The following is a 26,472-nucleotide window of genomic DNA, read 5'->3' as shown; positions in this document are numbered from 1 at the left end:
TTTGCTTATTATTACTATTACTCTTATTACTTACAACTATTAATAGTTGTGTGCTTCTTATTTTTTAATCTGGATACTTTAGGTGTTGACAACCAGGGGAAGGATTGATTAAAGCATTAGGTAGATTTCTTCCTCCCATGACCCATTGTAGCTCTAGGGGGATCAATATTAAGATACAGCACATAGTTTTGGTCTGGCACTTGTAAAATAGAGCTTTTTAAATGGAAAGATTGCATCATACTCACAAAATACGTGAAACCTGAAGAAAAGAAAAATTACTTTAGACTGCTCTTTTGTTTGACCATGAAAAAGATCAAAGGATGACAGTGGTCTTTAGAAGTGTGCTCTTAAAGCAGAGAATAGCCCATATGAGGCTTTTTTTCCAGTGCTGTGGGGTAAAGCATGACAGGAGAACGACCAGAAAAATGGAAGTACAAACTAGGTATATGAGGTGTGCTCTTCAACATCGTTGGCGAGTGTTGAGCTACAAAGTAGTAGTTTATCAAATTCCAATCAAAACAGTCAATATATGCAGAAATCAGTCAGTCATACAGTGGTGTTATTCCAAAGAAACCTTTCAGAAAGGCTGCTGAAGTCCTTGATGGCAGAATTTCTGGAGTGACATTTGTCTGAGAAAGCATTGTAGGTCATTGGAGTTGATGCTGAGAGAAATTTAAGATGGCATGAAGCTTGGTACTGCTGCCAGTGGTTGTCACTTTATTATGGGCAGGTACATTCTTAGAAGAACAATGCATTAAATATTGTGTATTTTTATATATTGTACATTTAAAACACTATTCATGTAATGATTCAAGTTGAACTCTAAATAAAATTAAACTTGACCTAGTAAGGTGGTCAAAATTGCCAAGAATGGTTACGTTAACATTAACATAAAGCTTAAGTGAAGCCTCTTCCAGTGTGGGCCAGTTGCAATGTTTTAATTTCATTTATGTGTAATTCTGTCACAGTGTGCAGGAAATTCTAGTGTGCCCGTCAGTGTCCTCTGCTTTCCTTTTTGTTCTTTTGTAAGAACCTTACCATGTGGTTTTATAGCTTTCACTGATACATAACTGGACTGCAGTTGAAAAATCCTGTCTTGATTGTATGTTTTTTCTACACACAGTGTAGAAAAGCTTCCAGTGTTCATATAGTGGTGTGATTAGATGAGCTTGCTGATGTAATGGAAAGTTAACCTTAGAGTAGTTTTCAGCTGGGCGTGTGAGCTAATCTCACTTGTTCCATGTTGTGCAGTTATCAGAACTGATAGGAGGGTAGCCTGAACTCACCCCTGGTGGTGCAGTTCCTGGGTGAATCTGTTGGCCAGCTGCTTGAAAGGAGGCAATTCTGCTCTGCCCACCCTCGTGCCCCTTCAACCCAGTAGTGAGTCAGTTCATGGAGCTCAGCTCACAGGGTCTGCCTGTTTTTTCTTCTTCAAGACGATTTTTCTTTCTATTAGTTGAGTTCCCTGAACCTTTCATACTATGTGATCGCAGAAGTGTTGGCATGGAAAAAGAAATGCAAGTGAGCTCAAGGCAAGAGATGGAACTTCAGCTGATCATCTTGGTTTAGTGAGATACAGCCTCGGTTTAGCATGTGCTTTAGACTGGTGTAACATGGTGCTGCTGCAAAGAGAAGAGAGCTTGATTTTCTGTTCCGTAGGCTGACAGTTGCTGTGTTAGTGTGCCCAAGGCACAGAGATACGTGGTAGTTGATCTAGTAGTACAACTTGTTTATTTCCACTCTATCAGTGGTTGAGATAGGGAAGGAGGAAGACTGTATCCTGTTGGAGGAATTAGTGCTAGTGGTTGAGAATGTAGTACTCTCCCCTTGGTGAGAGGTGGTGACTTATCTGAGGATAAACACAAGTGGGCAAAGTTTAATGGCTTTTGTTTCAGCTCCTGTTGCTTACTCCTTGATCAGTGAATGGGGTGAGGTGCCTGGCTTTTTATTACTGGCTGTTGAATCATTGCCTATGACGTTTATGGTAATAGTATATTAGAATTAGGACTTTTCTGGTGATTTGCAAAACTAAGGTCCTCATTAGTGATGGCTGGAGAAGTCTTCCAGTGCAGGGGGTCTTGTAGTCGTGACCAGATCCTGACTGTGATGGTATCTTAAGTAAGTTGAGATACCAGTTTTAGCTGGCTTCCTGTTATAAAAGAAAAAAAAAAAAAAAAGGCAGTTGTGAGGCATTAAAAGCTGTTGCTGGAGAAGTGTAATTCTGTGGTAGCTTTCTGACAGCAGAGGGTTTTCTGAATGTGTGATCTTACCAGTATATACTGTAGTAAAATTCCAGATGCTGGCTCAAATGTAGTATAATGCTTTCACATTTGGGACAGTGAAAATTTCCAAAGTAGACTGATGACAAGAAATCTTTTCTCTTAATTCTCCCCATCCCTTGCTTCTGGAAACAAACACATCCTAATTGTAGTCACTAAAGGTATACTAACAAACCAAGAGATTCAAGATTATCTTAGTTTCTTCTTGGGAGGCTTTGCCAGATGGTGTGAAATTCAAGGTCTGAGTAATCTCTTGATGATGGGTAAAGAGAAGCCATCCTGTTGCCTTCTGTGTTCTTTATTTTTGTAGCACTTAGTTGAGGGAGAACTTAGTGGAGAATAGGCTGCAAACTGCTGCAGTATGGTACTGAAGTTGGCAGTCACCTCCTACTGTTCAGCTGTGCCAAATAGTGACCTTCAGTGCTCTTATTTGCAGTTCTGTGGACATCTGCAAACCAGTAAGTTCTCAGTGCAGTGGAAAGAACCTGAAGTTTCTGTGTGAGAGACGGAAGCAATGAGGAACAAGACCTTCAGGAGACTGGGGCAAAAACCATAGTATGTGGTTGTTTGTTGTACAGTTGAGGACTGTGAATAAAAGGAATCTGCTTTTCAGTCAGTTAAAGAAAAAATGCCTGAATGTTACAAGTTCAAAACAATGCTGAAGACTAGATGCTTGAAAGGAGGAGAAAGTAGGGGTAATGAGCCCCCATCCCATAAAAATTTGGCAAGGAAAGCTGGGATTTTCAGCAGGGAGTTTTTCCTTACCAGCAGTTTCAAATTGAGCAAGTTAATTTTTGAGCTGGGTGGTGGTGTTCCTTTCATGTATTTAATAACAGGGACTCTGTAGAAGGTCTTTTGAGGTTTGTTGTGTTCAGAATTCTTGAACAGTTGAAACTTTCAGCTGGTCAGTTCAAAATTATATTAATACTCAGTATTTTATGCAGACCAAGTTAAGTTATTTGAATGTCAGTATGTTAGTAATGAAGGGTCACTGACATCTTCTTTGTCCAAAGACATGCAAGAGTTGATTTGGAGAAGACTTTGAAAGTGCTTAAGACACAGCTTCTGTGAAGAAGTGTTCAATGGATGGCCTCTAACCTGGTCGCTTAATGATTTTCACTTGCCCCGGCTTTGTGTCTCTGGCTTCTCACCTTGTGATTTGCCTGCAAGGTATCCAGTGTCCCCCTAGGTAAACGTGACTCTTTTTTGGTATGTTCAGTTCTTTGTCGCTGTGGGCATCAGCAATGAGCCCGGGTTTCCTGTTGCTTTGAATTGTGTTTCTGGTGTGGCAGCAAGGTGTGGAGAGGATTGAACTCCCACTCGAAAATTTGGCAGGGCTAATCATGCAGGATAGCTGCTCTGCTGGTAGACATGTTGGACCATGTAATGCATGCTCTTCATAGCCAGCTTCCTCACTAAAGCCAAAAACAAAAGGACTTGGGAAGTTGAGAAACCAACAGCTTTGGTGCTGTTAATCACTGGGATGGTTTACAATCCAGCTGTGGCTTCACTCCTTACAGTCTTTAATTTTGTCACCCAAAGTAGTTTGCTGGTGATTTGGTTGCTCTCAGATGTGTTGCTTTCCTCTTTTAAAAACGTGTGCAGTAAACACCAAGTTAAAAATCAAATTTTTGACGTAGAATAAATGAAATAAAACTTTAGGGTTTCTAAATGCCAAACTATTCTACAGGTGAATAGCAGTTATACCAGTTCTATATTGTTACAATCTTAATATTAAACCTGGATGATAAATTTTACTGTCGATACGGACCATTCTTTTTATCAGTTGCTATTGCAACCCACAGGGAAACAATCTTAACTTTTACTTACTATCTTCCATCCACAGTAATTATAATGGGAGCTATCTTTCTGTGGTATCTCTCTAGCTTAAAAATAAAGATAATTAAAAACAATGCAGCCAGCCAGCTGTGTTTCATAACATCTAAATTTAACACATGGAGAGGTTTTTAATACTTGACTTGGCATAATTCTTTGAAATAACACCTGTGTCTTTTTTAAATCATCTTGGTCTCATTAGAATTCTTTATATTCTAAATAGAGAACTCAGTGTGGAAATAGTTAAAAGGTAAAATTCTCTAACTATTAGTAATGTAGTAATACCCCTAAGGATCACTCTCAAGGTTTGATGAACCGTGTAGTAGAAGTATTGAAACACAAAAATGAACATGATTTCAGCATATCATGAAAACTCAATTTATAATTAAAAAGCCTCAATTCTGTATTTTGGTGTCATTAAAATATGCTCTCATGGGGGGAAAATGGGTGCTGTGGAGAAATACCTACCCTGCTTCAAGTCATAATAAATACTGTAACTTAACTTTAAACTAGCACTATGCTTCTTTTCATAAAATACATTTTTAAACGATTCATTGGTGACACCTTGCTAATTGAGATAGTCGCAAGATATGTTTTAATTTTGTCCAAAGAAATTGTTTGAGATGGAGGAGTTGGTGTTTTCAGAAGTATTTGTGTTTCACTGTTCTGTGGTGGTAGTTTGCTACTGCACAAAACTGCAGTAAACTTCAAAAAACAAGGGACAGGGTTATGTGCCTTAGAATTTTAGCTCGAAATGTCTGTTTTGATGAAACCTGCAGGACTTTTGAAAGCTTCTCTATGGCAGAGGGTAAGGAGTTAAGCATAGATACTAATATAGGAAAATATGAATATACAGAAAACAGATGACTTCCATATTGGAATGAGTTGCATCCGCTCTACAGAAATGTATGGTAAAAGCCCTTCACCCTAGTTACTTTTCAAATGAGAATTGTCCACGTTAACAGAAGAATCAGGATGAAATACTGTAATTTGTCTCTTTAAGGGGAACATGCTTCATTTAGACTATGTTGAATGTACTTGAGTATTTTTGCATGAATGATTCACCTCTCATTAGCATTTCTGCACCTACATGTTCAAGAAATTTTACTAGATCTGATAGTAGGCCTTTGGGCTAGAAATGTAATAATGCAATTTCTTGTCCTGCCATCCTTACAGCTGCTTGATGAGGAGGGAGAATGGGATGTGCTGCTGGGGAGTTCATTTCTCTGAGGATTCAAGGCATCAAACAGAAGGAAGTGCAAAGTGCACACCTGCAAATGCCTTTTTCAGAGTGCCTTGGTTGAAATACTGCCAGTTGGATTGCAGCAATCTGCTCTTCTGAGCAATTGACTTCTGTGCTTGGGCATATATGAGATGCCTGTGCTGTTGCTGCTGCTTCACCCAGGGATTTGGTGTGGGAATCAGTTTGGGCTTGTTCTTGAGGTTTTGGGGTTTTTTTTTTTTTTGGTTTTTTGATCACCACCTGCTGAATCTTTGAGTTAACTGATCGATCTACATGTATGCAAATTTTGAAGGAAAATGCGGTGTTAAGGTGAACCTGAAGGAACTGAAAAATGCTTGGCAGTGACTTAGGTGAAAAGGATATGTCAAAGCATGACATGTTACTATGTTTCTTAATACTTACTGTGCTTTGTTGCTTTTTTCCTACTGTGTTTCCAGTGCTAAGTGAGACTCTTGAAATGGTCTCCATGTAAGAGGCACTAATTTACTTGGGGGAGAATTTCCATTTCCCTAAAGATGGCTCTTTTCAAACCCATGGTTTAGTTGATGTCATAGGAGATGAAAATAGTGTGAGATAAAACTGAAAGGTGCCACCATTTTGGTATTGGTTGTTGGGGGGTTTTTTTGGTTTGGGGTTTGTTATTTTTTAAATTAATTTAAAATCTTTTATTTATATGTCTTTTGGGAAATATCCGCAAGCTAAATAGGCAAGAAACATGTTAAATATGAAGTGTAATAACGGATAGTTCGTTTTCATTCTTGTTGGAGTTGGTTGTTTGTGTTTAGTGTGGTTTTTTGCCTTGGAGGCTTTGTATCCAGGGATCTTCCACAGTTAGTTTGGTTCGGTTTTTTAAATTTTTCTTTTGTAGCGTTCATCTTGAGCCCTTGGTTCAGTGTTTGTATTGGAATAAACATTCAAGGATAGCAAAACTGAGGAGGAGGAGATAAGGAGGTTAACAGTGGTGATCGACGCACCGAGTGATGTGTGGTTGATGCATGATCTGATGCTGTTCTTGACACCAGGTCCCCAGCTGCCATTTCATTTCGACCCCTACTTTATAGAGTGGAAGATAATCGGTCACTTCACTGTCAAATGCGATTCCGAGTTGGTCATTTCAGTTGGATGCAAGTTGCTGTCTGATGGTGGTTTATGTGCTGCTCTCTGCAGGCGAACTGAGGGTTTTTTTAAAGCCAGAATAAAGGGGAAAATGCACAAAAACTCAAGAAGCTTTCAAACTGTATTCTTGTACTTAAAAATTTCATTTAAATTGCAAAAATGGTTTACTTTATTTTCCAGGAATTCATTGTCTAGCTAATTCCAGTGGAGGTTGAAATATTACAAAACAGTTGTCAACATGTGTGGCTGGCCTGAATATTTTGTAGGGTCATCATGGGTAGAACTTTTAATATTGTATGTTTTAGTTATACAGGCCTGCTTTTATAGTTGGATAACCTTCCTCCCTCTCTGCCCCTTCACTCCCCCCATTTATCTATAATTAGTTTTATTTTTCTAAATACTTAACTGGCTTCATTTTTCTGTAGTTGTCTGCTTTCTTGCACTTTGGCTGCCCAAAGAAGTGCAGCACTGGCTGTGTTGGCTATAGTTGCTGCGCACGTTTATTGTACACTGACTCTGAAGTCTCTCAGATTTCTTTTTAGTAGACAACTTAAGGCTTAGCAGTGTGCCTGCTACATCCTGTTTGTTTTCCTTTGGAGTTTTCTGCTTTCCTCCTGGATATGCTGCTGCGCCCAGCTCAACAAACAGATTATGCTGTCTACTCTCTGGTCTTTACAGTGCAGAATCCTTCTTGCAGAATCCTTTTGCTCTTAGACATCACACATGTTTTAGCACTATTTTTAATAAACCAAATGATAGTGTCTGGTATGGAAAAAAGAGAGAATCCTGAAGCTCGTTCTTCACTTGTACTCACTCACTATGCCTAGGAACAGTTTTGAGGAACACATTTTGAGGAACAGTTGAATTAGTGCATTCAGCGGATCAGTGCTTGAAGTTATTAATTATTGACTTATTCAGATTGCTGCTAGACACTGAAAGAGATCCTCATTTCTTATTTGTGGTTATGCATTGAAAGGATTTTCTTTTTTATCAATCCTTTATGAAAATATTTTTTTTGTTTTCTCTAATGTAGGCTGTACCCTCAGTTCACACTCAGAAATCAAGTTGTTGTCTTGCAAAGGAAGACTGCAGCTGATGTCTGTTTGAGGGAATAGAAGTGCTCATTTCCTTTCCATCAGTGCTAGACTGCCATCATGCAGATTACAGCAGATGTTACTGATCCAGCAAATATTTTTACTTTACTCTGAATAATGAAAGGACAAAACGTGTTCATAGATGTTCAGCTTAAGTTTAACTTTGCAAATAGATCTGATGAGTTTCCCTTTTATATTGTTATTTCCATACTTAGTTCTTTTGTTGTTTGGTTTTTTTCCTGTTGGTTGTTCTTTTTAATATGGATTGTGTTTATCTTAAAGATTTTTGTAGAGAAAAAAGTCAAAGCTGAGGTACTACATATTGTCTTAACAAGTGCTCATGGACTGTAGGAGCATTATTACACTAAATACTGCTACCTGAAGCCTCTATTTTAAGAATGCAGTAACAAAAACTGTAAGTTGCAAGATGTGCAGTTGCCGTCTGTCTCTGGGATGTGGGAGGACAAGATAGGAAGATGTCTCACTTGTTTTCTTTATGTATTACCTCCATATTGAGAAGTGAAAAAAATGCAAAGTTTGATAAACTGTAGAAAATTTAAAGGAGTTTTGAAGATGTTGGTAAGGCCTTCTTGCAAGTTTGGGGGGCTTCTCTTTATTGATGTAGAGACTTCAAACAACTAGCAATGTTAGAAAGAAGACAATAAAAAGTTGCCATGTCAGGGATAGTGGAGGAAATAGAAGTAAACAGTGTTTATAGTCTTTCTGCCTAAAACTAGGAACCTATCAAACTGGTCACTCACAGCATGGTAGTAGGACATTGCATAGAAATACTGTGGCTAAAGAGTTTGCAGAAATTTAGCTAAAAGTTCTAAAAAGATTATTTTAATTACTGAAATCATTGTTAGAGCAGGTGCAAATTCTTGTGTTTTAGCAGCACTGACATATTTTCAAAGTAAACTGTGTATGAAGAAAACTTGCCCTACATCTAGATAGATACCTTATCAGAATAAATTGACACCATAACAAATGTAAATTGTAGAAAAAAATACTGCGTTCAGAAGGTGCTCCTGGTTCCAGCTGTGTGAAATGAGTTTGAAATGACCATCTTTTCTTTTCATTGCTGATGACAACAAACACTGCTATCATATGCCAAATGTAGGAGACATCTTCCCTTTTTAGTATTTTATGTTGTGGTCAGATTTCAACAATTTTTGGGTTTTCTGTGATGCTTCTGGGTACTTTAAAAAACAGTATTCCCTAGGAGGTCACTGGAGGAAAAAAAAGTATTTCTTTCTCTTAGAACAAGTTGATTGAGTAGTGCTAAAGCCAGCTTTGCTTGGAAAGGACAGTGACTCCCCGATGTCATACTGCTTTTCTGTTTGGTCTTCTCTTTTCTCTCCATCTGTCTTCATTAATATGTGCGGCTAGTTTGGCTATGTCATAAATCCTTGAAGAGTTTTCATAACATCATATTACAGGCTGCTGGTTGCTACCAGTGCACAGCAGCTGCACTTAAGCGTGTTGAGTGTGAGCTGAACTGTCAGGTTGCACATCACAGAGGTAAAAAATGGCTTTAGCTCGCCTTGGAAGTCCATCTCCTCTTGATCAGAAGGATAAGGTATGCTCTTTTGTCAGGCACAGGACCTTAGGCCAGAGACTGTCATCTTTTGGCCCAGATGGTAATACCTGAAGAATGACTTTAAATTTAGCATTCCTGGACACAATCATCCGAGAATAAAGGAGAAATGTAAATTACAGTGTCTGGGCAATGATAAAGATGATAGACGTATTTTAAAAAAAAAAAGTTTGTTTTTTTTTTATCAGTGTTCTCCCTTAGAACTGCTTGGGAAGCCACTGATGCCTTGTTTCTCTTTTCACTCATTTGCATAGTTAGAGCAGTTTGCTTCTGACTGTTAATTCATTGATTCAGATGATGGATCCAAAAATACCAGCTATGCAGCTGGTTTATGCAGGCTGTGACATTTTGCTTGAGGGAAACTTCCATTAAAGCAACATGGAGTACACAGAGTGGATGCATTGGAAGTCAGCTAAGGCCAAATTGATAATTGTATGGCTTGCCTTCGTTTGTGCTAGCTTAGATCCGAGATGGCTGACAACTACAAGAACATACAAATATTAGAAGACTTGATATAAAATAACAGCTGGAATGCAGCATGAGTGAATGTAAAGTGATAGATATGGACTGCTGTGCTGCATGTTCAGTGATAAGCTGTGAACATTTTTTAAAGCTCAGGAGTGAGGTCTTGTGTACAGTTCAGTGTCATCAGCTCGGTACTCGTTACACGTTGGGAATTGGTAAGAAAGGATCAGAGAGTAAGAGATAGCACATGATCAGACATTGGATCTGTGAGTGTTTTGCCTCTTGGATACTGTGTGTGCAGCTCTTGCCCTGGCCTCTCCAGAAGAGTACAGAGCTAGAGTTACGTAAGAGCAGCAGGAGACATGAAATGGCTTCTTTTATATGCAGTATGATGGATGATTGGGGCTGTTTTCCAATGAAGATACTACTGTTCAGCAGTTAAGCTAACAGGATGTAATTTTGAAATGATAAAGTCCTCCTTTTTAACAATGTACAGAGGGAGTGCTTGCTACAGGGACTCTTGTGGATGCTGTTTTTTGTGATGATAAGAAGAATGTGCGTGGAAGAGAAATTGGTCAAATGCTGTTTAAGTGAAGAAATAACCCCATCTTAAATGCTTGTGAGATAGATCTTTGGTGACTGTGGAGGTGTTTAGAGAAACACTGCTCTGTTTATCCTGCTGTATGTGCTACCTTAGATGTATGTTTCTGGCCACTGTTGAAGGCAGCAACTTTGGTGTGACCCATGTGGCTGTTCTTGCTGGATGATAGGTTTTGAAACAGTACTGCTCTTGTCTGGTGAAGGAGGCCCTTCTGTGTGCTTGGTGAATTAGTGCTTGACAATGTTACCTTGTTTCGCAGATGAAAGCAGTGATGTGCAACATGATACCTGATAGTAATATAGTACTTAAGGTGGCTGATATTAAAATCTTTGAGTACTGGGACTGCCGCAGGATTTGCAGTTATCAGTTGTATTCCAGCTTGTACAGCATGCTCCATTTCTGCTGCATATGCATCTGCCTTCCTTCCAGAGCATCTTGTGCCACCCTTCTGCAGGGCACAGAGAAGGACTGGCATTGATCAGCAGTGCTTTGCTTTTTTTGTCCTCTCAGAAGAGTGCAGCAGCAGCGTACCCAATGTGCTGAGCTGTTACGGCTCTGGATGCTGATAGAACATGAAGTGAGCTGTAAAAACAGAGGGCTTATATTGCATTAGGTAGAAAAGCAGAAGGGGACTTCATTGCCACTTTGATCTGCAGTCTCCATCACAGTGTAAATTTTCTAAAAATGGGTTCAGACTCTGGGACTAGGGGATTGATTAAAAAATTAGATGTTAAGGTACAGAAGCATCTTAACTGCTGGCCAGATCTGCTATAAAGATTTTTTTTTTTTCACTTATTTTTTGGTATCAATATCTTGAAATACTCAAGCATGGGAAGATGTTTAGTGACAAACAAACTTAAAGGATCTTTGTGATACAGCTTTGTAGTTAAGGTATTGTAAGTGGTGCGTTGGAGAACTGTTGTAGACCTCTTGTCATGCACAGAGTTAGATGTTGTTGAACAGACACTTTAACTTGTGCACCCTACTTTGTTCTTTATTTTCTGGCTGTTGAACCATGACAGTTGTTCCCAAGGTTGCAACAGTGCTGTAGTGCTCAGTGCTGCAAATGAAGTGAATCAGTGCTGTTCACTGAATGTATAAAGTGACTTAGAAATACAGAATCCTGGGAGACATTTGCTGTGATGATGACTTTGCTCTTTGTACCTTTTCCACACTAAAATACTATGGAGTAGTGTGGTGAAATGAGATTATGTATTCTGGTGAACACCTCAGAAGAAGAAACACTCTTGAACCCATTGCAGGTTCAGATAGTGTATGGCAAACAAAAACCATGTTGAATAAATGAAGTAAAAAGAGCTATTGTATAACTACCTGTATTGCTCATTAAATGTCTGGAGTTCATGTAGTATATTACCATGAAAGGTTGTTTTATGTATAATCCAAAGTAAATTAAGGTTACTAACAAAGTAAATTAAGGAGACCTACAAGAAGACTGAAGAGGGAATTTTAACAAAGGCATGAAGTGAGAGGACAAGGGGGAATGGCCTTAAACTGACAGAGGATAGATTCAGATTAGCTATTAGGAAGAAATTCTTTATTGTGAGGGTAGTGAGGCACTGGAACCAGTTGTCCAGAGGAATTGTGGATGCCCCATCCCTGGAAGAGTTCAAGGTCAGGTGGGATGGGGCTTAGAGCAGACTGATCTAACGGAAGGTGTTCGTGCCCGTGACTGGGGGTTGAGAAGCCAATGTTCCTCAAGATCCCTTCCAAACCAAACCATTCTGTGATTCTGCTTAAAATGTTGTATACTGAGCATACTAGATGGAAAATATTGTGGGTTACTTTGATCAAATGTAAGTAACTTTTTCTTTTCTTTCTCACACTGCCCCTGTTTCTTCTCTGGATTGCGGCTGCACCTGTATGGACTCGCTGCTATGGTTCAAATTCATCATTTTACTGGACTACTTCTGGATGTATTCTGTTGACATCTTCGATCCTGAAAATGTTGGAAATGTGTTGTTTACAAAGTAGCTGTAAGTATTACTTTGGTGCGGATGTTTTACAGCTAATGTGGAAATAGACGCAGCACTAGTTTTTTAGTAGATTAACTAAAATTGAGCTTAGGTAGCAGCTGGTTGAAAATCAGGAGGGGATGAAAGTTAAGGGGAAGGTATAAGTATTAGAAACATGAGATCTCATTTGGCACCATGTTCAACACAGTGGAAGTCAATTCTTTTACAAAAAAGGTACTGAGTTCTTTTAAAAGCTGTTGCAGGAATTAAAGAAACTCAATTCCTAATTTGTTTTGGTCTCTTTAGAAGTAGCAAGTTATGAACAAATATAACCATTTAAAAACCAGTATGTTGAAATCTTCAGTTTGAGTTGGTATACCAGAAATCTGGCACTGGCATCCAGCTGCAGTTTTTTAAAAGGCTCTTTCCTATTGATGACAAATGCTCACATTAAACATAGCATTAATGTCCAGTATATCTTGATCTTTCTGGTTAGTACCCTTTATATTTCATTATCTAAAATTGTGGGTGTAATTACTGCAGACCCACTTAATAGAGCAAACAACCCAAAAAATCCCATCTGTTCTTTTTTAGCGTTTCATACTCAGTGATCTAAAAGTTCTTAGGAGTAGAACTATCCTAAATTTGGAGGTCTATATAAGGAGGAAGGGAAAAGAAATAACTTTAGTTCAAGACAAGAATTATATGGAAACCCATTCTTTTAAACAAAAGAAGAATTCGCTAACGAGGGGGTGAGCTGTTTCTGGTAAGTGTGACACACATTAAAAGCTATGTAGATACTGAAAAATGCAGGTGGTTGACAAATAGAACTATTAGGAGTGTCTGACTGTGATTACATATTTAATATGTGGTAGGATGAATAGCAGTTCCATATCCTTAATGGTTATTAAGGACCTGCACTGTTAAGCAGCTCTTTAATATCTTAAAAAGCACTGACCTGCATGTCATGTAATATCTCTGAAGCATTGGCTTTTGCTCAGGGCTTTAGATTGTGATAAATTCCATTCCTTACATGTAGTAATAGATTGGAAGATTAAAACAAATATTTGGATTTTAAATTCCTAGCTGATTTTTAAAATATTTTAAAACCTTTCAGATGAGATTATAACTGCACCAAAGGCTATATTGAAAAAAAAACTGCTTTAAAAAAGCTCTTTGATGACACGATGCAAAGATTCCTACATCTAGAGAAGTAATAACATTTGTTGCATTCTGTATATTTAAATTTGAACCTCTAACTTAATCTTTGCAGTGGTGTAGCTTTGTTTGAGATTAATAGTGTATCTGCCAAATGGAGAAATCAGTTGTGTGGCTTAAAGCAGAGAGTCCATTGATTGACTAGTGCTGTTGGATTGCCAAGAGGTTAGTTCTTCTTGCATTCAATACTTCAAAGGTAATAGTGGTTTTATATCCTTGCTTTAGTTAAACAAAATTTTTTTATTTGAAAATTCTATGAGTTATTGCTGCATTGCTTACTCTGTCAGTTTTAGAAAGAAAAAATTTCAAAATAAGCATGAGTCAACCATATACCAAACTTAAATTAACCATACTGTATCCCATACAGAGAAGTTCTGAGGCAATAGAGCCTGTAATAAAAAATTTTTTTACAAATTATTTTTTAGAATTCCTCTATGCTCATGGAGATAATTTTAGGGAGTGGAATTTAAACTTGTAGACAGGACTTCTTCTGTGTGGATATATACAGCTCTCTTAAACTCTGAAACTGAGGCAGTATCATCATCACATGACATCCTCTCAACTTCGCATGGACATAAAGCCTAAAGGCTGAAATCATTGCTCCATGACAAGCATTGCCTTGTGTTGCTTTAAGTAGACGTTTGTCTCAAGAAAGTGTTTTCAGATTCTTTGGAAAATGTCTGAACTGTCCAATCTCATAAGACAATCCTCAGACCTGCTGCATTAATAAACAAACAGTTGCAGGATTGTGCTGGAAGAGTAGTGCAAAGGTAGCAGAGTTGATCTTTGAAAGATTGCTGGGTCTAGTACAGTGAGGAGGAGGCATTTTAAGCACCTCCAGCATTTTCAGTAGTGTGGTGGGAAGAAGTAATGGCTAACATCCAAAATTCTTCCCTTGTTTCCCAGTAGGCACTACTTTGGGTAGGTTTTTCAGAGTACAAGACAGCTGAAGTTTTGCCTTTTTGGAGAGTTTGTTGCAAGGCATGCTGCTTTAGCGTAGGTCTGGGTTTAATGTGAAGGCCTCCAGATGTGTGACTCAGAAGCAGAGGTGTCAGGTTGGTTCCCATCATGCTGAGGCAGTACCACCATGACTTGGAAGTACAGGAAAGGTGCATTCATACTGCTGGCCTGTGTTTCAAATGGGCATTGGTAACAAGTTGATTGTTTTAATTTGTTTGCACGTGCACACTTTTGTGCCTGTACAAACAGTCATAATACGACAATTGTATTTGCTGAAAATACTCTTTGTATAGTTGACTTTCTGTGCTATTTTTTTTGGCTATCCAGTCAAAAAAATTTTTTTTTCTTATTTTTTGTTGCAGTTCATTTCACTGCCTTGAATGTAGACAGCTTGGGTTGTTCAGAGGTTGGGTAGATAGCACTTTTCTACAAATGTGAAAATGAAGTGAACATTTCAATAACTAAGAATACAAGCCAACTAAGAAATTACGTGCTTTCCTTTTAACTTTTTCTTTCCTGAATATCTCTTGCTTTAGCAACAGAAGAACCTTGAAGGATATGTGGGGTTTGCAAATCTTCCAAATCAAGTTTACCGAAAGTCTGTGAAGAGAGGTTTTGAATTCACTCTCATGGTAGTAGGTAAGTTTGTTTCTTTGTTTTGAGTGTTGATCATTAGAAATGTTTTGACATAGTTCTTAAAATCTGTGATAATGATGTAAGTATGTTTTGCATGATCTCATGAGAAAACATGGATCTTCCCCTGCTAGACTGATAAATCTAGGTTGATTAAAAAGAACATGTCTGGTCTGCAAGTTGGTGAGGAGATGAGTAAATTATGAGAACTGTACAGTTCATACAGTCGTAAGAAAACAGTTTGGTGTGGATCTTGTCTAAAATGCTACTTGCAAGTATGACAGCAGTAATTTGAACTTGATTTTCATTTGAATAAAAAAGAGCTGGTTTTGTGGTTGAGTGCAACACAGCAAACCTTGTACATAACCAGGCAGTAGGATCCTGTATATCCTGCATTTCTGTGGCCACAGACCAAAAATCAAAGCTTTATTTAAACAAACCTTTCTAGTTTGTTTGGTTGCAAAGAAAACCAAATGTAAACAGTTTGTTCCTTATGGACTACAGAAAATAGGAAATTATCCTTAGTAGGAATGAGTAATACCATTCAGAACAGTTCATTTAGGCTTCAGTGATGACCCAAATTTGTCATCTTTCCTGCTAGGACATCTCATGTCTTTATTTTTTCTTGCTCTTTTGAGTACTTTTATGATAATAGACTGTTAGTAAAGTTGGGTACATTTGTGTGTAACTGACGCTACTGGGTATGTGACCCTGTTTTGACATGCTAATGAGCAAAATAATACTAATAGTTTAAGAAGTGTTTTATAATAGCCATCTGTCACTTTGTTATCTGGCTTTATCTTTTGTAATTTGGCTAGCTTGATAGTCCTTTGTTTTGTCATCAGCACAATGGATATCTTGTGCAGACTTTATGTACATGTAGCATGTAACATAGTAATACTGTTGACAGAATTAGAAATCAAGGGCAAATTGGTGAAAGCTCATTGTAGATCTCTTCATTACGAAAGTGAGCTAGAATTTCAAAATTTTTCTTATGGAACTTGATGACAGGTTCCTTTATAGTCTAGCATCCAAGTACATATCATTATTTGGTACAAAACTGCTAAATCTAAAGTAAAATTTGGTTTTCTGCTATCTACAGATAGGTAAGAAGAAGGAGGAAGGGATGAAACTGTCTTCATAAGTGGTAGATGTAGGGATGTGTTAGAACTGGAGAAAGTCTGTAAAATTACCTTGTAGTATAGTTTAAAGCAATTATATTTAGGAAAGCTGTAGAAGATTGTGACCCTCAAGAAGAAAAATTGGTCCAAAATTAGATTGAAGATGAGATGTTGACTAGTTTTACTATTTTTGGGCTTATTACTGAGACTTCACTTGTTTGCATGGAAATTTGTGCCACTGTCTGGAAGCTTACTAGGAGACGTGGCAGTATTTTCCTAAATTAAAAAACCCACTAATTCTCTTCTTTTGATCCCCAAGTATAGAAATCAGATACTTGACAGTGAGTGTTTAAACAAAATGATGGCTGATCTTTTGGTACTCTGGGGACATTTGAGAAGGGGTGGGGTAGAGAAATTACTTTGTTTCAAAATTAAGTGCCTGGTAATAGTATGCTGTGAAAAAATGTGTTTTTAAATATGAAGATGAAATAGTTCTTGTATTACTGATCACTTGTGTTGGTAAACACTGTAATATAATCTGCAAGTAGATTGCTAGAATTGTAATTATTTATTGCTGTATTCATCCTGTGAAGTAGTGTGGTGTGACTTGGTGTGTAGTCTTTAGCTGACATAATGATACAATTCTGTAATAGTAAATGGAATTATCTATAGTTTGCTTGGTAAAGTTTAAAAGTTAGAATGTAGTGCTTATCTGTGTATGGTCACTGCTGGAAAAATAAGAATACTGGATGTATTATCTCTTGGAGATTATAAAAAACATTCTCTTGCTCTTTGTACTACTAAGAGTCATGTGTGCATGGCTACCTTTTGTTGCAGATGGCACAACTACTGATCTGCTGGCTATGCTTTGTTTGGAGGTACTCAGTGTCAGTGTGTTACCCATTTGTTCTGAAAGGAAGAAAGAGAAAAACAATGCTTGTGGTTGCTAAACAGGTATAATGAAGAGAACAAATCATGTTTGGGATCTGTGATCTCTGTGTCCAGCTATTTTCAGGTGTCCATGAGGCTTGATACCGTGGCTAATGTATTTGTATAGAAACTGTTTCCCCGTTGTACAATTAGTCTGGAATTATCAGTTAAACTTAATAGATGTGCATAGTGTTACATCTGGCTTTTTTGTCTTTGGAATCTGTAGCATGAGTATTCACCGGAGCAGTGTTTGGGGGGGATTTGCCAGTACGGCTGTGCTGTCGTGTGTTTCTACTGCTGTAGAAACAATTCTGTTTTCAGTTTAACAGTGTAAGATTTTTATGATTGAGCAAGTAGTAAGTATAGCATCAAACAGATCCGATGTTTCCAGTAAGAATTTTTGCAGGGAAGTAGATGAGTTTTGCAGAACATTTCCTGTGCCTAAAGTGTGAATGTCCTCCATGAAATGCGTATTTCCCCAGTTACTGTCATTGCCCTGGAGTTGATGGAGCTGCCCCATAGCAGTCTGTGGTGACTTCCTGCTCTTCTTTGTGCCAGTGAAGTTGGAGAGTAGGCATTTAAATGTGGGCATGCATAAGGCCGAGTGAGTTGTTGAATAGCCTAGAGAATGGTTTCTGGAACAGGTTTTCTCCTCCTTATCTGAGCTAAGTTGGTTGGTGGCATTGCTTTGGACTGATGTGGACAGTGTAACTTGCTCTTTTGAGTCAGGACTTGGTAGGATTAATGTGAGGCTTGTAATGTTAGTGAGCTCTTTTCTCTAAATGTAGTTGCTGATTTCCAGGTGTTACATGTTTATATTAAATATAACTAAGGGCTGAAGTGATTATGAACTGCACACATACAGGTATAAAAAGTGGATGTCAAAATACCTTTTTTGTATTAAATGTTTTAAGAATCATTGAAAAGTAAACCTTAATAGAAATTGGTGTTACTCTGTATTATTTAGCCATAATAAACATTTTGACATTTCTATCTCAAACTGTGTTTGTTTTCTCTAAGTTGTATTGGTTCTTTTGTTAGTGTTTATAAACTTTCCTTGAGAAACTGAAGACTGAGATAGCCCTCTGTTTTCCTTATTAATCAGTTTTCGTTGATTTGTCTTTAATCTTCATGAGACAATTTCATGTTAGTTATTCTCAAGTAGTAGTTTCAATCATGCTGCTTTTGCAACAAGTTGATTTTGCAGAATAAAAACTCACATGCACCTCCTCTGAGGATATAACAAAGTGGGCAGAAATATGCATTTAACTGAGCTCCATTCTTGATGGCTTTCAAAGTAAGACATTTAAGCAGTGGTTTAAAGCAACTAAGTCTACATCTGAAGCATTAAAGCTCAGCAGTGGAAAAAATGTCAAGTTTGCCTTGGTAGCCTGCTTCCTTCATACTCTTGTGTAATCTCTTCATGTAGAAGATAGTTGCTGAAACACTTGAGAACCTTACATAAATATTTAGTCTGTCTGAAATCCGAAGAGTATTCTCTGTATTTCTCTGCTGTATGGTTTGTACTTTTTGGAAGAAAGTACATGTTTAAGTCAGATGCTTTAGAAAAGAAAACTTCCAGAAGTAATACCGTGGTTAGTAACTCTCAATTAAAGAAAGTCTTAATTGTGGAATTGCAGTTCTGTCTGTTTATTAGTATAATTACACTTGCTTAAGTAGTGGGTGTGTGTTTTTGTTTTAGTGTGTATGAGGTGTGGAACAAATAGTTACTTTTCAGTGTATCTTCCTTCTAAGCACTGAGTCAGGAAATCCCTCTTTTGTTTTTCTTGTATTGAAATGACGCTGGCAACGTGATTTGAACCAACACCCAAGTAGATAACAAAGTAATAATTTTTAAAAATTCTTTTCTCCTATGGACTTTAAGTACTTACTAATGTATGTCTGTGGTGACTTTTCCTAGAGATACATATTTCAAAGTGTTCAGGCTTCATGAGTTCGCATTAGAAGTTGGACTTGTAGGTTTTATTTTTTTTAAAGTCACCTGATTTCCAAAGTACAGAACACTTACAGTTCAGTGGCTTTCCAGAGGACTTTTCTATGCAGTTCCTAGTTCTTGAGCAACTGTTTGGTAGCTTTGACTTAGAAAGCTGTTTTGAAACATCTGCTATAGTAAATTGTCGGTTTTGTTTTCAAATTGTCGCTTTAGCCTTGTAGATCACCTGTAGATTACAACTTAAAGGAAAATGCCATGCAATATTGTTGGAGTGCTTCATTTGTAATTATATGCACGCTCAAGTGTTTTGGTTTAAACATGGTTTTTTGGCATGGATGCAAAGAAAAGAACTGTATTTTGCAAGACTTGAAGTTACATTAAAGAAGCAGCACACCCTGATTTCATTGTTCACCACTATTAACGTTCACTGAAGAAGGCTTGGACTGGTTTAATACTGGTATCTTCTGCTGATGCATCGTGTTCTGATTAGAATTACCCTCTTCACTTGTTCCCTTTCTGGAGCAGTTTATTTATCAAGACAACCAGTGCTACCAAGAGACTCAGCTACTCACAGATAGGTATTCTTCACTCTCCCTCAATTTTAATGCCAGGAACAAAATCATTTATTGCAGGATAGGAGGAATAAGTAAATGAAAAGCAGCGTGTGGGTGGGCAGTACAACTGAGTAGGAACTGTTTCGGGATGTTGCCGGTTCTTGTTGATCTGCTGTGATTTGAAATGCTCCTAGTTAAAGTTTCAGTTGTGTCTCTCTACTACCATGGTATCTGAGTAGGTGTTTGTCCTTTGGTGTGACCTGGCAGTTTAGAATCCACGAACTGCCATTGCTGAGTGTACAGTGCCTTGTGCATACAGTCAGGGGAGTACAATCTCGTGTACAGGACTGGAGTAGAGTCCTTTTTTTTTTTTTTTTTTTCCAGAGAAGGAGCATGTGATGGAAAAGAACTAGCAAGATTTCTTGCATGTGTCCTGCCTCCTTTTCCCCTGTAAGTTCACTTCTTCAGAATACCTGAATTCCTCTAGTTCTCTCATTCTCTGAAAACTGTCCTGTGTGCCATTGTACGTCTTTGGCTGCAGCCTGTTTTGGGCTACTTTCATGGCGACTGCCTGTCTGGTACTGCTGTGCCTGTGGGCTGGGTTAGACAGCACTCTTCCAGTTCTCGGGGTACTTTTTCTATAAAGAAATGTTGAAGTCTGGGTTCAGCTGTTGTGGTGTAGTAGATATAGCTCCTTTGGAAAACTAGATAAATAAAATTAAGTTGCAGGGATTCTGTTGACAGGATTATGAGGTTTCCATGAAGTATAGATATAGAAAAGAGTGTTTTTAAGGTTACAGAATTCTTTAAAGAAGTAATTTATTGTGTTCCACTGATGATGCCTACAAAGTATAAAAATTGATGGCTGAGTACTTCAACATGTACCTGATAGGGATGCCAAAGCAAAATAGGTTGAATGTAGCAGAATTGGCAGAGGTAAAACCCAAGGAAATTGAAAACTGGTGGAACTCAGAATGCAGCCGGTGCATGCCTAGAGATGACATGCTCCTCTGGAGCAATCTCTGTTTTGGAGTAATGCCTCATCAATAGCCTGTCACGTTTTTTTTGTGGAAAGAGGTTAATAAAATTTTTTTGAGAGGGCAGAATAGATGAACTCCGAAAATCTTGCATGAAGAAATAAGTGTTTCTTCAAGATGTGAAAGATCAGTAACCTAACAGAGAGTTTACTGGCCTACATGATTTTCCACTTTCAGATGGGAGTTTGAAGTATATATTCATTTGAATAGTTGGCTTCAGTTAGAAAATCTTCTCTCATACTTTTTTGTTGGTTTATGGATGGATTTTTTCTTATTTTTTTTCCTCTCCTCTTTCTTTTGTAATGCAGTGAACTACAGTTGGCAACAAACTTGCTGCTCTTACCTCTTTTGTGGAGTTTTCCTCTTCCTTTTTCTAGTGCTGGGGAAAGAAACCTGCACAAAGTCTAAAACCTGATGGAGAAGAGAAACATTTTTACAGTGTATTATTCTTGAAGCTTATTGTCAAGGAAATTCGGTTAATCTACCTGTTTGAGCTTATCTAGAAACTATAGCTTTTCAAATACTTTCACAAGTTGCTTACAGCATAGTGGCTTTTGATCACTCAGTAGGAAAAAAACCCCTGATCTTAATTTTTGTTAAGCTCATTTTAAACATTTTCCTCCCTGCAGTAGCTTAAAGATTCTAATGAACAGAACTAAAGTTGGCATTTAATAGGATTGGTCTTCAATTCTCATTTTTTAATTGTTTGCAATTACAACATTATTTGAATTGTAGTGCTTACTGGATAACTCCTAAAGAGCCTTTGGATTTTTGTTTTCTTATTAAGTGTTTGGATGCAAAGCTTCTTGAGTAGATTATATGGAAGCCAACTACAGTAAGGTACTTCTTATTGGATACTTGCTGTTACATGACTCAAGTTCTGACAACTAACCTTAAGTACTGAGTATTAGTATATTGATTGTCTGTAAATGTAACTGGTCTGTTTCTCATATGCCAGTATTTTGGTCAGATCCTAATTTTTCTATTAAAATTCTTTGTTTACTGGCAGAGGTTCTTGTGGGAAGAGACTTCTACTTCCAAGTGTTCCAAGTGGATGTGAACTCATAATTTGGCAAAAATCTGCCTGTAATCTAAATGGCTTTTGTTTTTTTAAAAAAGTGATGATTCTGTTGCAAAGATTTTCTTTTTTCTATTCCATATATCATTTTCTTGTCAGTCTCATAACAAATGCTGGGAATTATTTTAGTGGGTCTCTAATAGATGAATTCAGGAAATTTCATTAAAACCATCTAATGAGAGACTGTGCTCTGCATTGTGTAGGTGTCATCTTCACTTTTGAAGCTCTGTGGGTTTTTTCGGTGGCTCCCTACATAATCAATCCTGTCACAGTATTAGCTGCCTTCAGGCCATTTGTGCTGTGTTCCTAACCGCATAAATATTTTTGTTCCAGGTGGTTTTTTTTCTTCTCCTACCTTACCAGTTTCCTGGTTTATTTCTAAATAAAAATGTGCTTGTTGATTTTACATGTTCAGATACGTCTGCACATGCACACAAACACACAGTTACGCTGGTGATACTTAATTTTTTGCAGTAAGCTTGTTCATTATGGTGAGATCAGCATTTGAACCTGGTCCTTGTTCCTGTTGATGACAGGTTTTGAGGTCACAATTTAGTTGAAATGAATGGGTCTGGCATTTTGATACTAGAGTAAGGATAATTAGTAATGTGTGAACGGGAACTCTTCTTAGAGAAGGTATCAAACTAATGGATAGGTTTTATTTCTTAAATTATCAGGTGGCTGGCACTTGTTTGGTGCTGCTCAGCAGATTGTCCTGAGCTGTCATGTGCATGGGTAGGTTGTGAACTAAATGTTGCATGTCTTGTAAGCAGTGACCTGTTACAAGTCACATTAATACTGTTTCCAGTTCCTTAGCCCTGGATAATCAGGTGCCACAATACTGCAGCACTGGATTTTGAAGCCATCATTGCTACAAGCCTAGGGCGAAATTCAAAGTAGGAATCAGTTTTTTTATCGATAAATATGCTGTAAGTGTTTAAAACTGCTTCTCTTTTCTTGTTGGCTGAAAATGTTAGTCTTACCTGCTGTGTCAAGAAATGCTGACAACTTTATTAAAGTATAGGTTCATATTGTAACCAAAGTGATATTCTTGGATGGAGTATTTGTGGTCTAAATATCCAGTTATAGTAAAGCCCACGTGACCCATCAAATGTGATTCAATATGATTGTTTTCCCTCTGGCTGATTTTGCAACAGTCAGTTCAGATCTTCCTTGTCAGTCCATTTGAAACACATAATTTTTCTTCCTTTTCCATTATTTTTCTTTATGTACTATGGCTGTCATATGCAACTGTTTCATTTTGGGTTTGGGATATTTTTCTGTTGAGGTTCTGAGCACATTTACCAATAAATTAGAGTTTATACCATACTCTTGTCTTGAATTTCTCTTATTAAAGAGAATGAATATCTTCTAATAATATTTTTTCTCACTTCCTATGGTGCATCTGATGGTATTTTCCAGTCATTTACCATAATTAAGGCAGACTATTTAGATTTATCAGTGGTTGGAGGGGAGAAAGACTGCTAAAGCTGACTTTTTCATCAGATTATTTTTTTGTGTTTGAGTTCTTGTCATCCTTTCATCCTGATTTTTCACTGTAGGTAGTTTACCAAGAGCACAAATTTGAGAACTCTGAAGAGTCTTACCTTGGAATGGTACTAAGTTTCTGTCAGTGTTGATTTAAGTTGTGTTAAGTTTGTAATGATGCCATTGTGTAGTTCCTTCCCTCTGTTAAACTTGAAGTGAAAGTTTTTTTGGAGGGTCCTGGTTTCCTAATTTCACTATCACTTCTAGCTTTATATCAGTGAAGCTTTGATTTTGGTCATAGATGGAACCTTAAGCTAGAATTGTGCTGATACCTTGTAACTGGAACCACGTGTCTGTCAAAGTTAATACAAAGTGCATCATTCTGGTCCTTCTGGTCATGAAATTTCTCCTGTGAAGTCTAAACAAACGTGTTTAATGCGGCAGAGGCTTCCTCAGAAAGGCAAAAATAGTCTGTGATTCAAGGGAATTAAACTCTGCCTTCTGCAGAGTAAGAAGCAATGCAATGGAAGGACATGGATAAATGTGGGCTGGATAAAAACATCAAGTGTCAGTTCTAACAACATCTGGCTATGCTGTTTTAGTGCCTGGGATATGTGAAGTGGTGTTGCTTTCTGTGTAAGGTGACAGCTTGCTTTTTTGAAAATAATCTGGAGCATTCCCAGGTGACATCTTAAACTGCAAACAGCAGTGCCTTTTAAAATAGCAGTTTTGCAGTCTGAGGTCATTATATGTTGAATTTTGAATTTATGGGCTAATCCAGAATTGTGGGCCTATTTTCTATTGTCAAGATAGTGAAAAAATAGTAATTCAGTGGTCTGAAGTAGAAAGATGATGTTGGATGTCTGTGGAACACTTTTCAGTACAGGATCATGAGCACTGTGTTAAACTGAAGAACTGTGAAACAAACCACTGCTGAAGTATATAATTATCAGATAAGCAGTTGTTGATGCTAAAATCAAGTGGCATGGAATAACATAGGGCATTCACTGCACACATCCATTGATTGTTCCTATGTCTTCTGTCTTTCAAGATACAAATACTATGTGTTGTATTCAAAAGCATGGTAGGGAGGAATCTCAGGAATATTCTGAGTTTGTCTCATGAAAGGTATGAGTGGTTCACCTGTGATATAATAATCTGGTAAAGAGCTAGTTGATATTTCATCTGTAAATGTCTCCTTAAACCCTATGATGTAAATCTGTAAAACATTTACTTTCTGTCCGTTTTAAACTGTGATCCATTAATTTGCCTTCACATCTACATGATTTTTCTGATGACAGGATATTGTTAAAGTTTCTGTCCCATGTTGGAGGGTTTAAAGGGAGAATTTTTGAGAGTAAACTTCTTTGTCTTGAAAGTCAGCAATTCTCTTTTACCATCTGTTCTTCCTTGGTTTGATGTATGAGACAGTTTGTCCGTTTCCAGTTATTTGTTGCCCCACTGTTTTCCTTATTAGCTATTTTCATGTGCCATTGATGAACATTATTTGATTTGTTTTCTTTTTGTCATCCCAGAAAAGGTTTTTCATGACATTGGCCCAGTCTATCAAAGAGCCCTTTGAGCAATTCACGTAATACCTTGCTGTAAAAATATCCTCTCTTCACATCGGACTGCACAAAAAAAAATAACAGAAGGGGCTTTTTAAAGGACCTGAAGACAAGTTTTCTTGGGTCTTGGAAGAAGAGTGATGGTGTTTTGCTTGACAGGTTAGCAACATAAAGTAATATTCAAGTTTAATTGTAATTATTTTTAAGGGGATGTCCCTTCTGAACATTTTGGTCACCAGATTCTAACCTTGTATCTCCAGACTTCTGGCCAAAGACTTGGGGAATGTAGAAACCTTTTGAGATGTTTGCACAGATTTGTGACTAACCATTCTTCTGTGCTCTCAGCAATGGTACTTATGTAAAGAAATAATATAATCTCTTTATATAGGTCCAGTGTATGATAGTCCCAGCTCTGAAGAAGGCAGAGGTTACTTTGTTAATATGAAACTTCTGATGGAGAGAGAAGTAGCTTTAAATGAAATCACAACCACCTTGTTTCCATGTACTCTGAAGCCTGGATGAGGGAACTGATGCAGAGGGTTGGTTTGAGCAGGACAAAAGAAGCTGCTTATCCCACACCCCACCTATGTTCCATGGCAGCACCATTTGTGGCCTGTTGATTAACTTGTGTGAAACTCCAGCAAAATCAAACCTTGAAGAGCATGATCTTGGTTGCTCTTTTAAAACTCCTCCTATATGTAGATTACTGTATCAATAAAAATAGCATTTTACATTCACTTATTCTGTAAAGTTGTGCTGGAATTTTTCAGTTTTTATTCTGCTGTTATCTTACAGTATGTAAAATTTTTATTTGAATGATTATTTCAAGGATATATGTCTCCTATTTCTTCCTGAGTAACTGAAACTAAAAATCTCAGCCAATTACCACTGCAGGGCAATGTCTTTTATCTGTGATTTTGCAAGATCAATACCCACTTCTGCTACAATACAGGTAGTCCTTAATCCAATAATGCACGGTACTTACTAATCCACTTAATAGACTAACACAGTCTAGTGGTTGAAAAACTGAATTCTTAAGAGGAAAAACACTGTGTGCTTCTGAAATACTGTTCTTGCTCTGTACAATTTGATCCTTTTAGCCACTCTTGTTTAATAATGAAGTCATTCTATGGTCAGATACTTTTTAGTGACTGAATGCAGAGAAATGAGTTGAGACCTGGATGATTGGGCCAGATTTTAGCTTTAAATATTCCTCAAATTGAAACAATTTGGCTTGGATTATCACAGCTATTTCAGTCTATACAATAAGTAAAAAGGTGTGATTTTTATATAGTGTTTGACTGTGGTTTGAAATGAGGACAGTGTCCAAATTTTTATTTGACTGTGAATTTATCTGCTTTGGTTGACTTATGTCAAATGGCAAGCATTCAGACAGCTGAATAGAATAAAACTGACTCAGTGGAAGTATTTTATGAGCTTTGCAGATACTTGGACTGTTTGAGGTTCTACTCAAAAACAGCTTTTGCTTTAAGTAACAGTACATGCATTTATTCTACAGCTAATTGCATCACATTTTTAGATACCTGTCTAAGTAGAAAGGAGTTGAGACTACCATGCAAGGCAGCAGCTGTGCTATGTAATCAGAAGACAAACTTCTAGGCATTGTGTGTGTGTGTATATATATGTATTCATTCTTTTTCCCTATTTTGGCTTTCATCTGAAGTTTTCTATTTGGTTTTGTTTTGGGTTTTTTTCCTCTATAAATA

The 26,472-nt window shown here is 37.5% G+C and overlaps 1 protein-coding gene across 4 annotated transcripts in view; it reads left to right on the top strand.

The window, feature by feature from the left end:
• SEPTIN7 (septin 7) overlaps window positions 1-26,472 on the top strand; it is an 81,977-nt gene that overhangs the window by 3,972 nt on the left and 51,533 nt on the right. For 2 of the 4 annotated variants that reach the window (XM_048299028.1, XM_048299053.1), the window contains exons 2-3: window positions 12,221-12,225; window positions 14,919-15,021. In XM_048299028.1, coding sequence (XP_048154985.1) covers window positions 12,221-12,225; window positions 14,919-15,021 — 108 coding nt within the window. The remainder of the gene's footprint in view (window positions 1-12,220; window positions 12,226-14,918; window positions 15,022-26,472) is intronic. The other 2 variants (XM_048299037.1, XM_048299045.1) reach the window with 1 other exon arrangement.

This window comes from Corvus hawaiiensis, chromosome 1 (genome assembly GCF_020740725.1).
Source record: "Corvus hawaiiensis isolate bCorHaw1 chromosome 1, bCorHaw1.pri.cur, whole genome shotgun sequence".
NCBI lineage: Eukaryota > Metazoa > Chordata > Aves > Passeriformes > Corvidae > Corvus > Corvus hawaiiensis.
The sequence above is the reverse complement of the archived record's forward strand: the minus strand, read 5'-3'. Positions and strand labels throughout refer to the sequence as shown.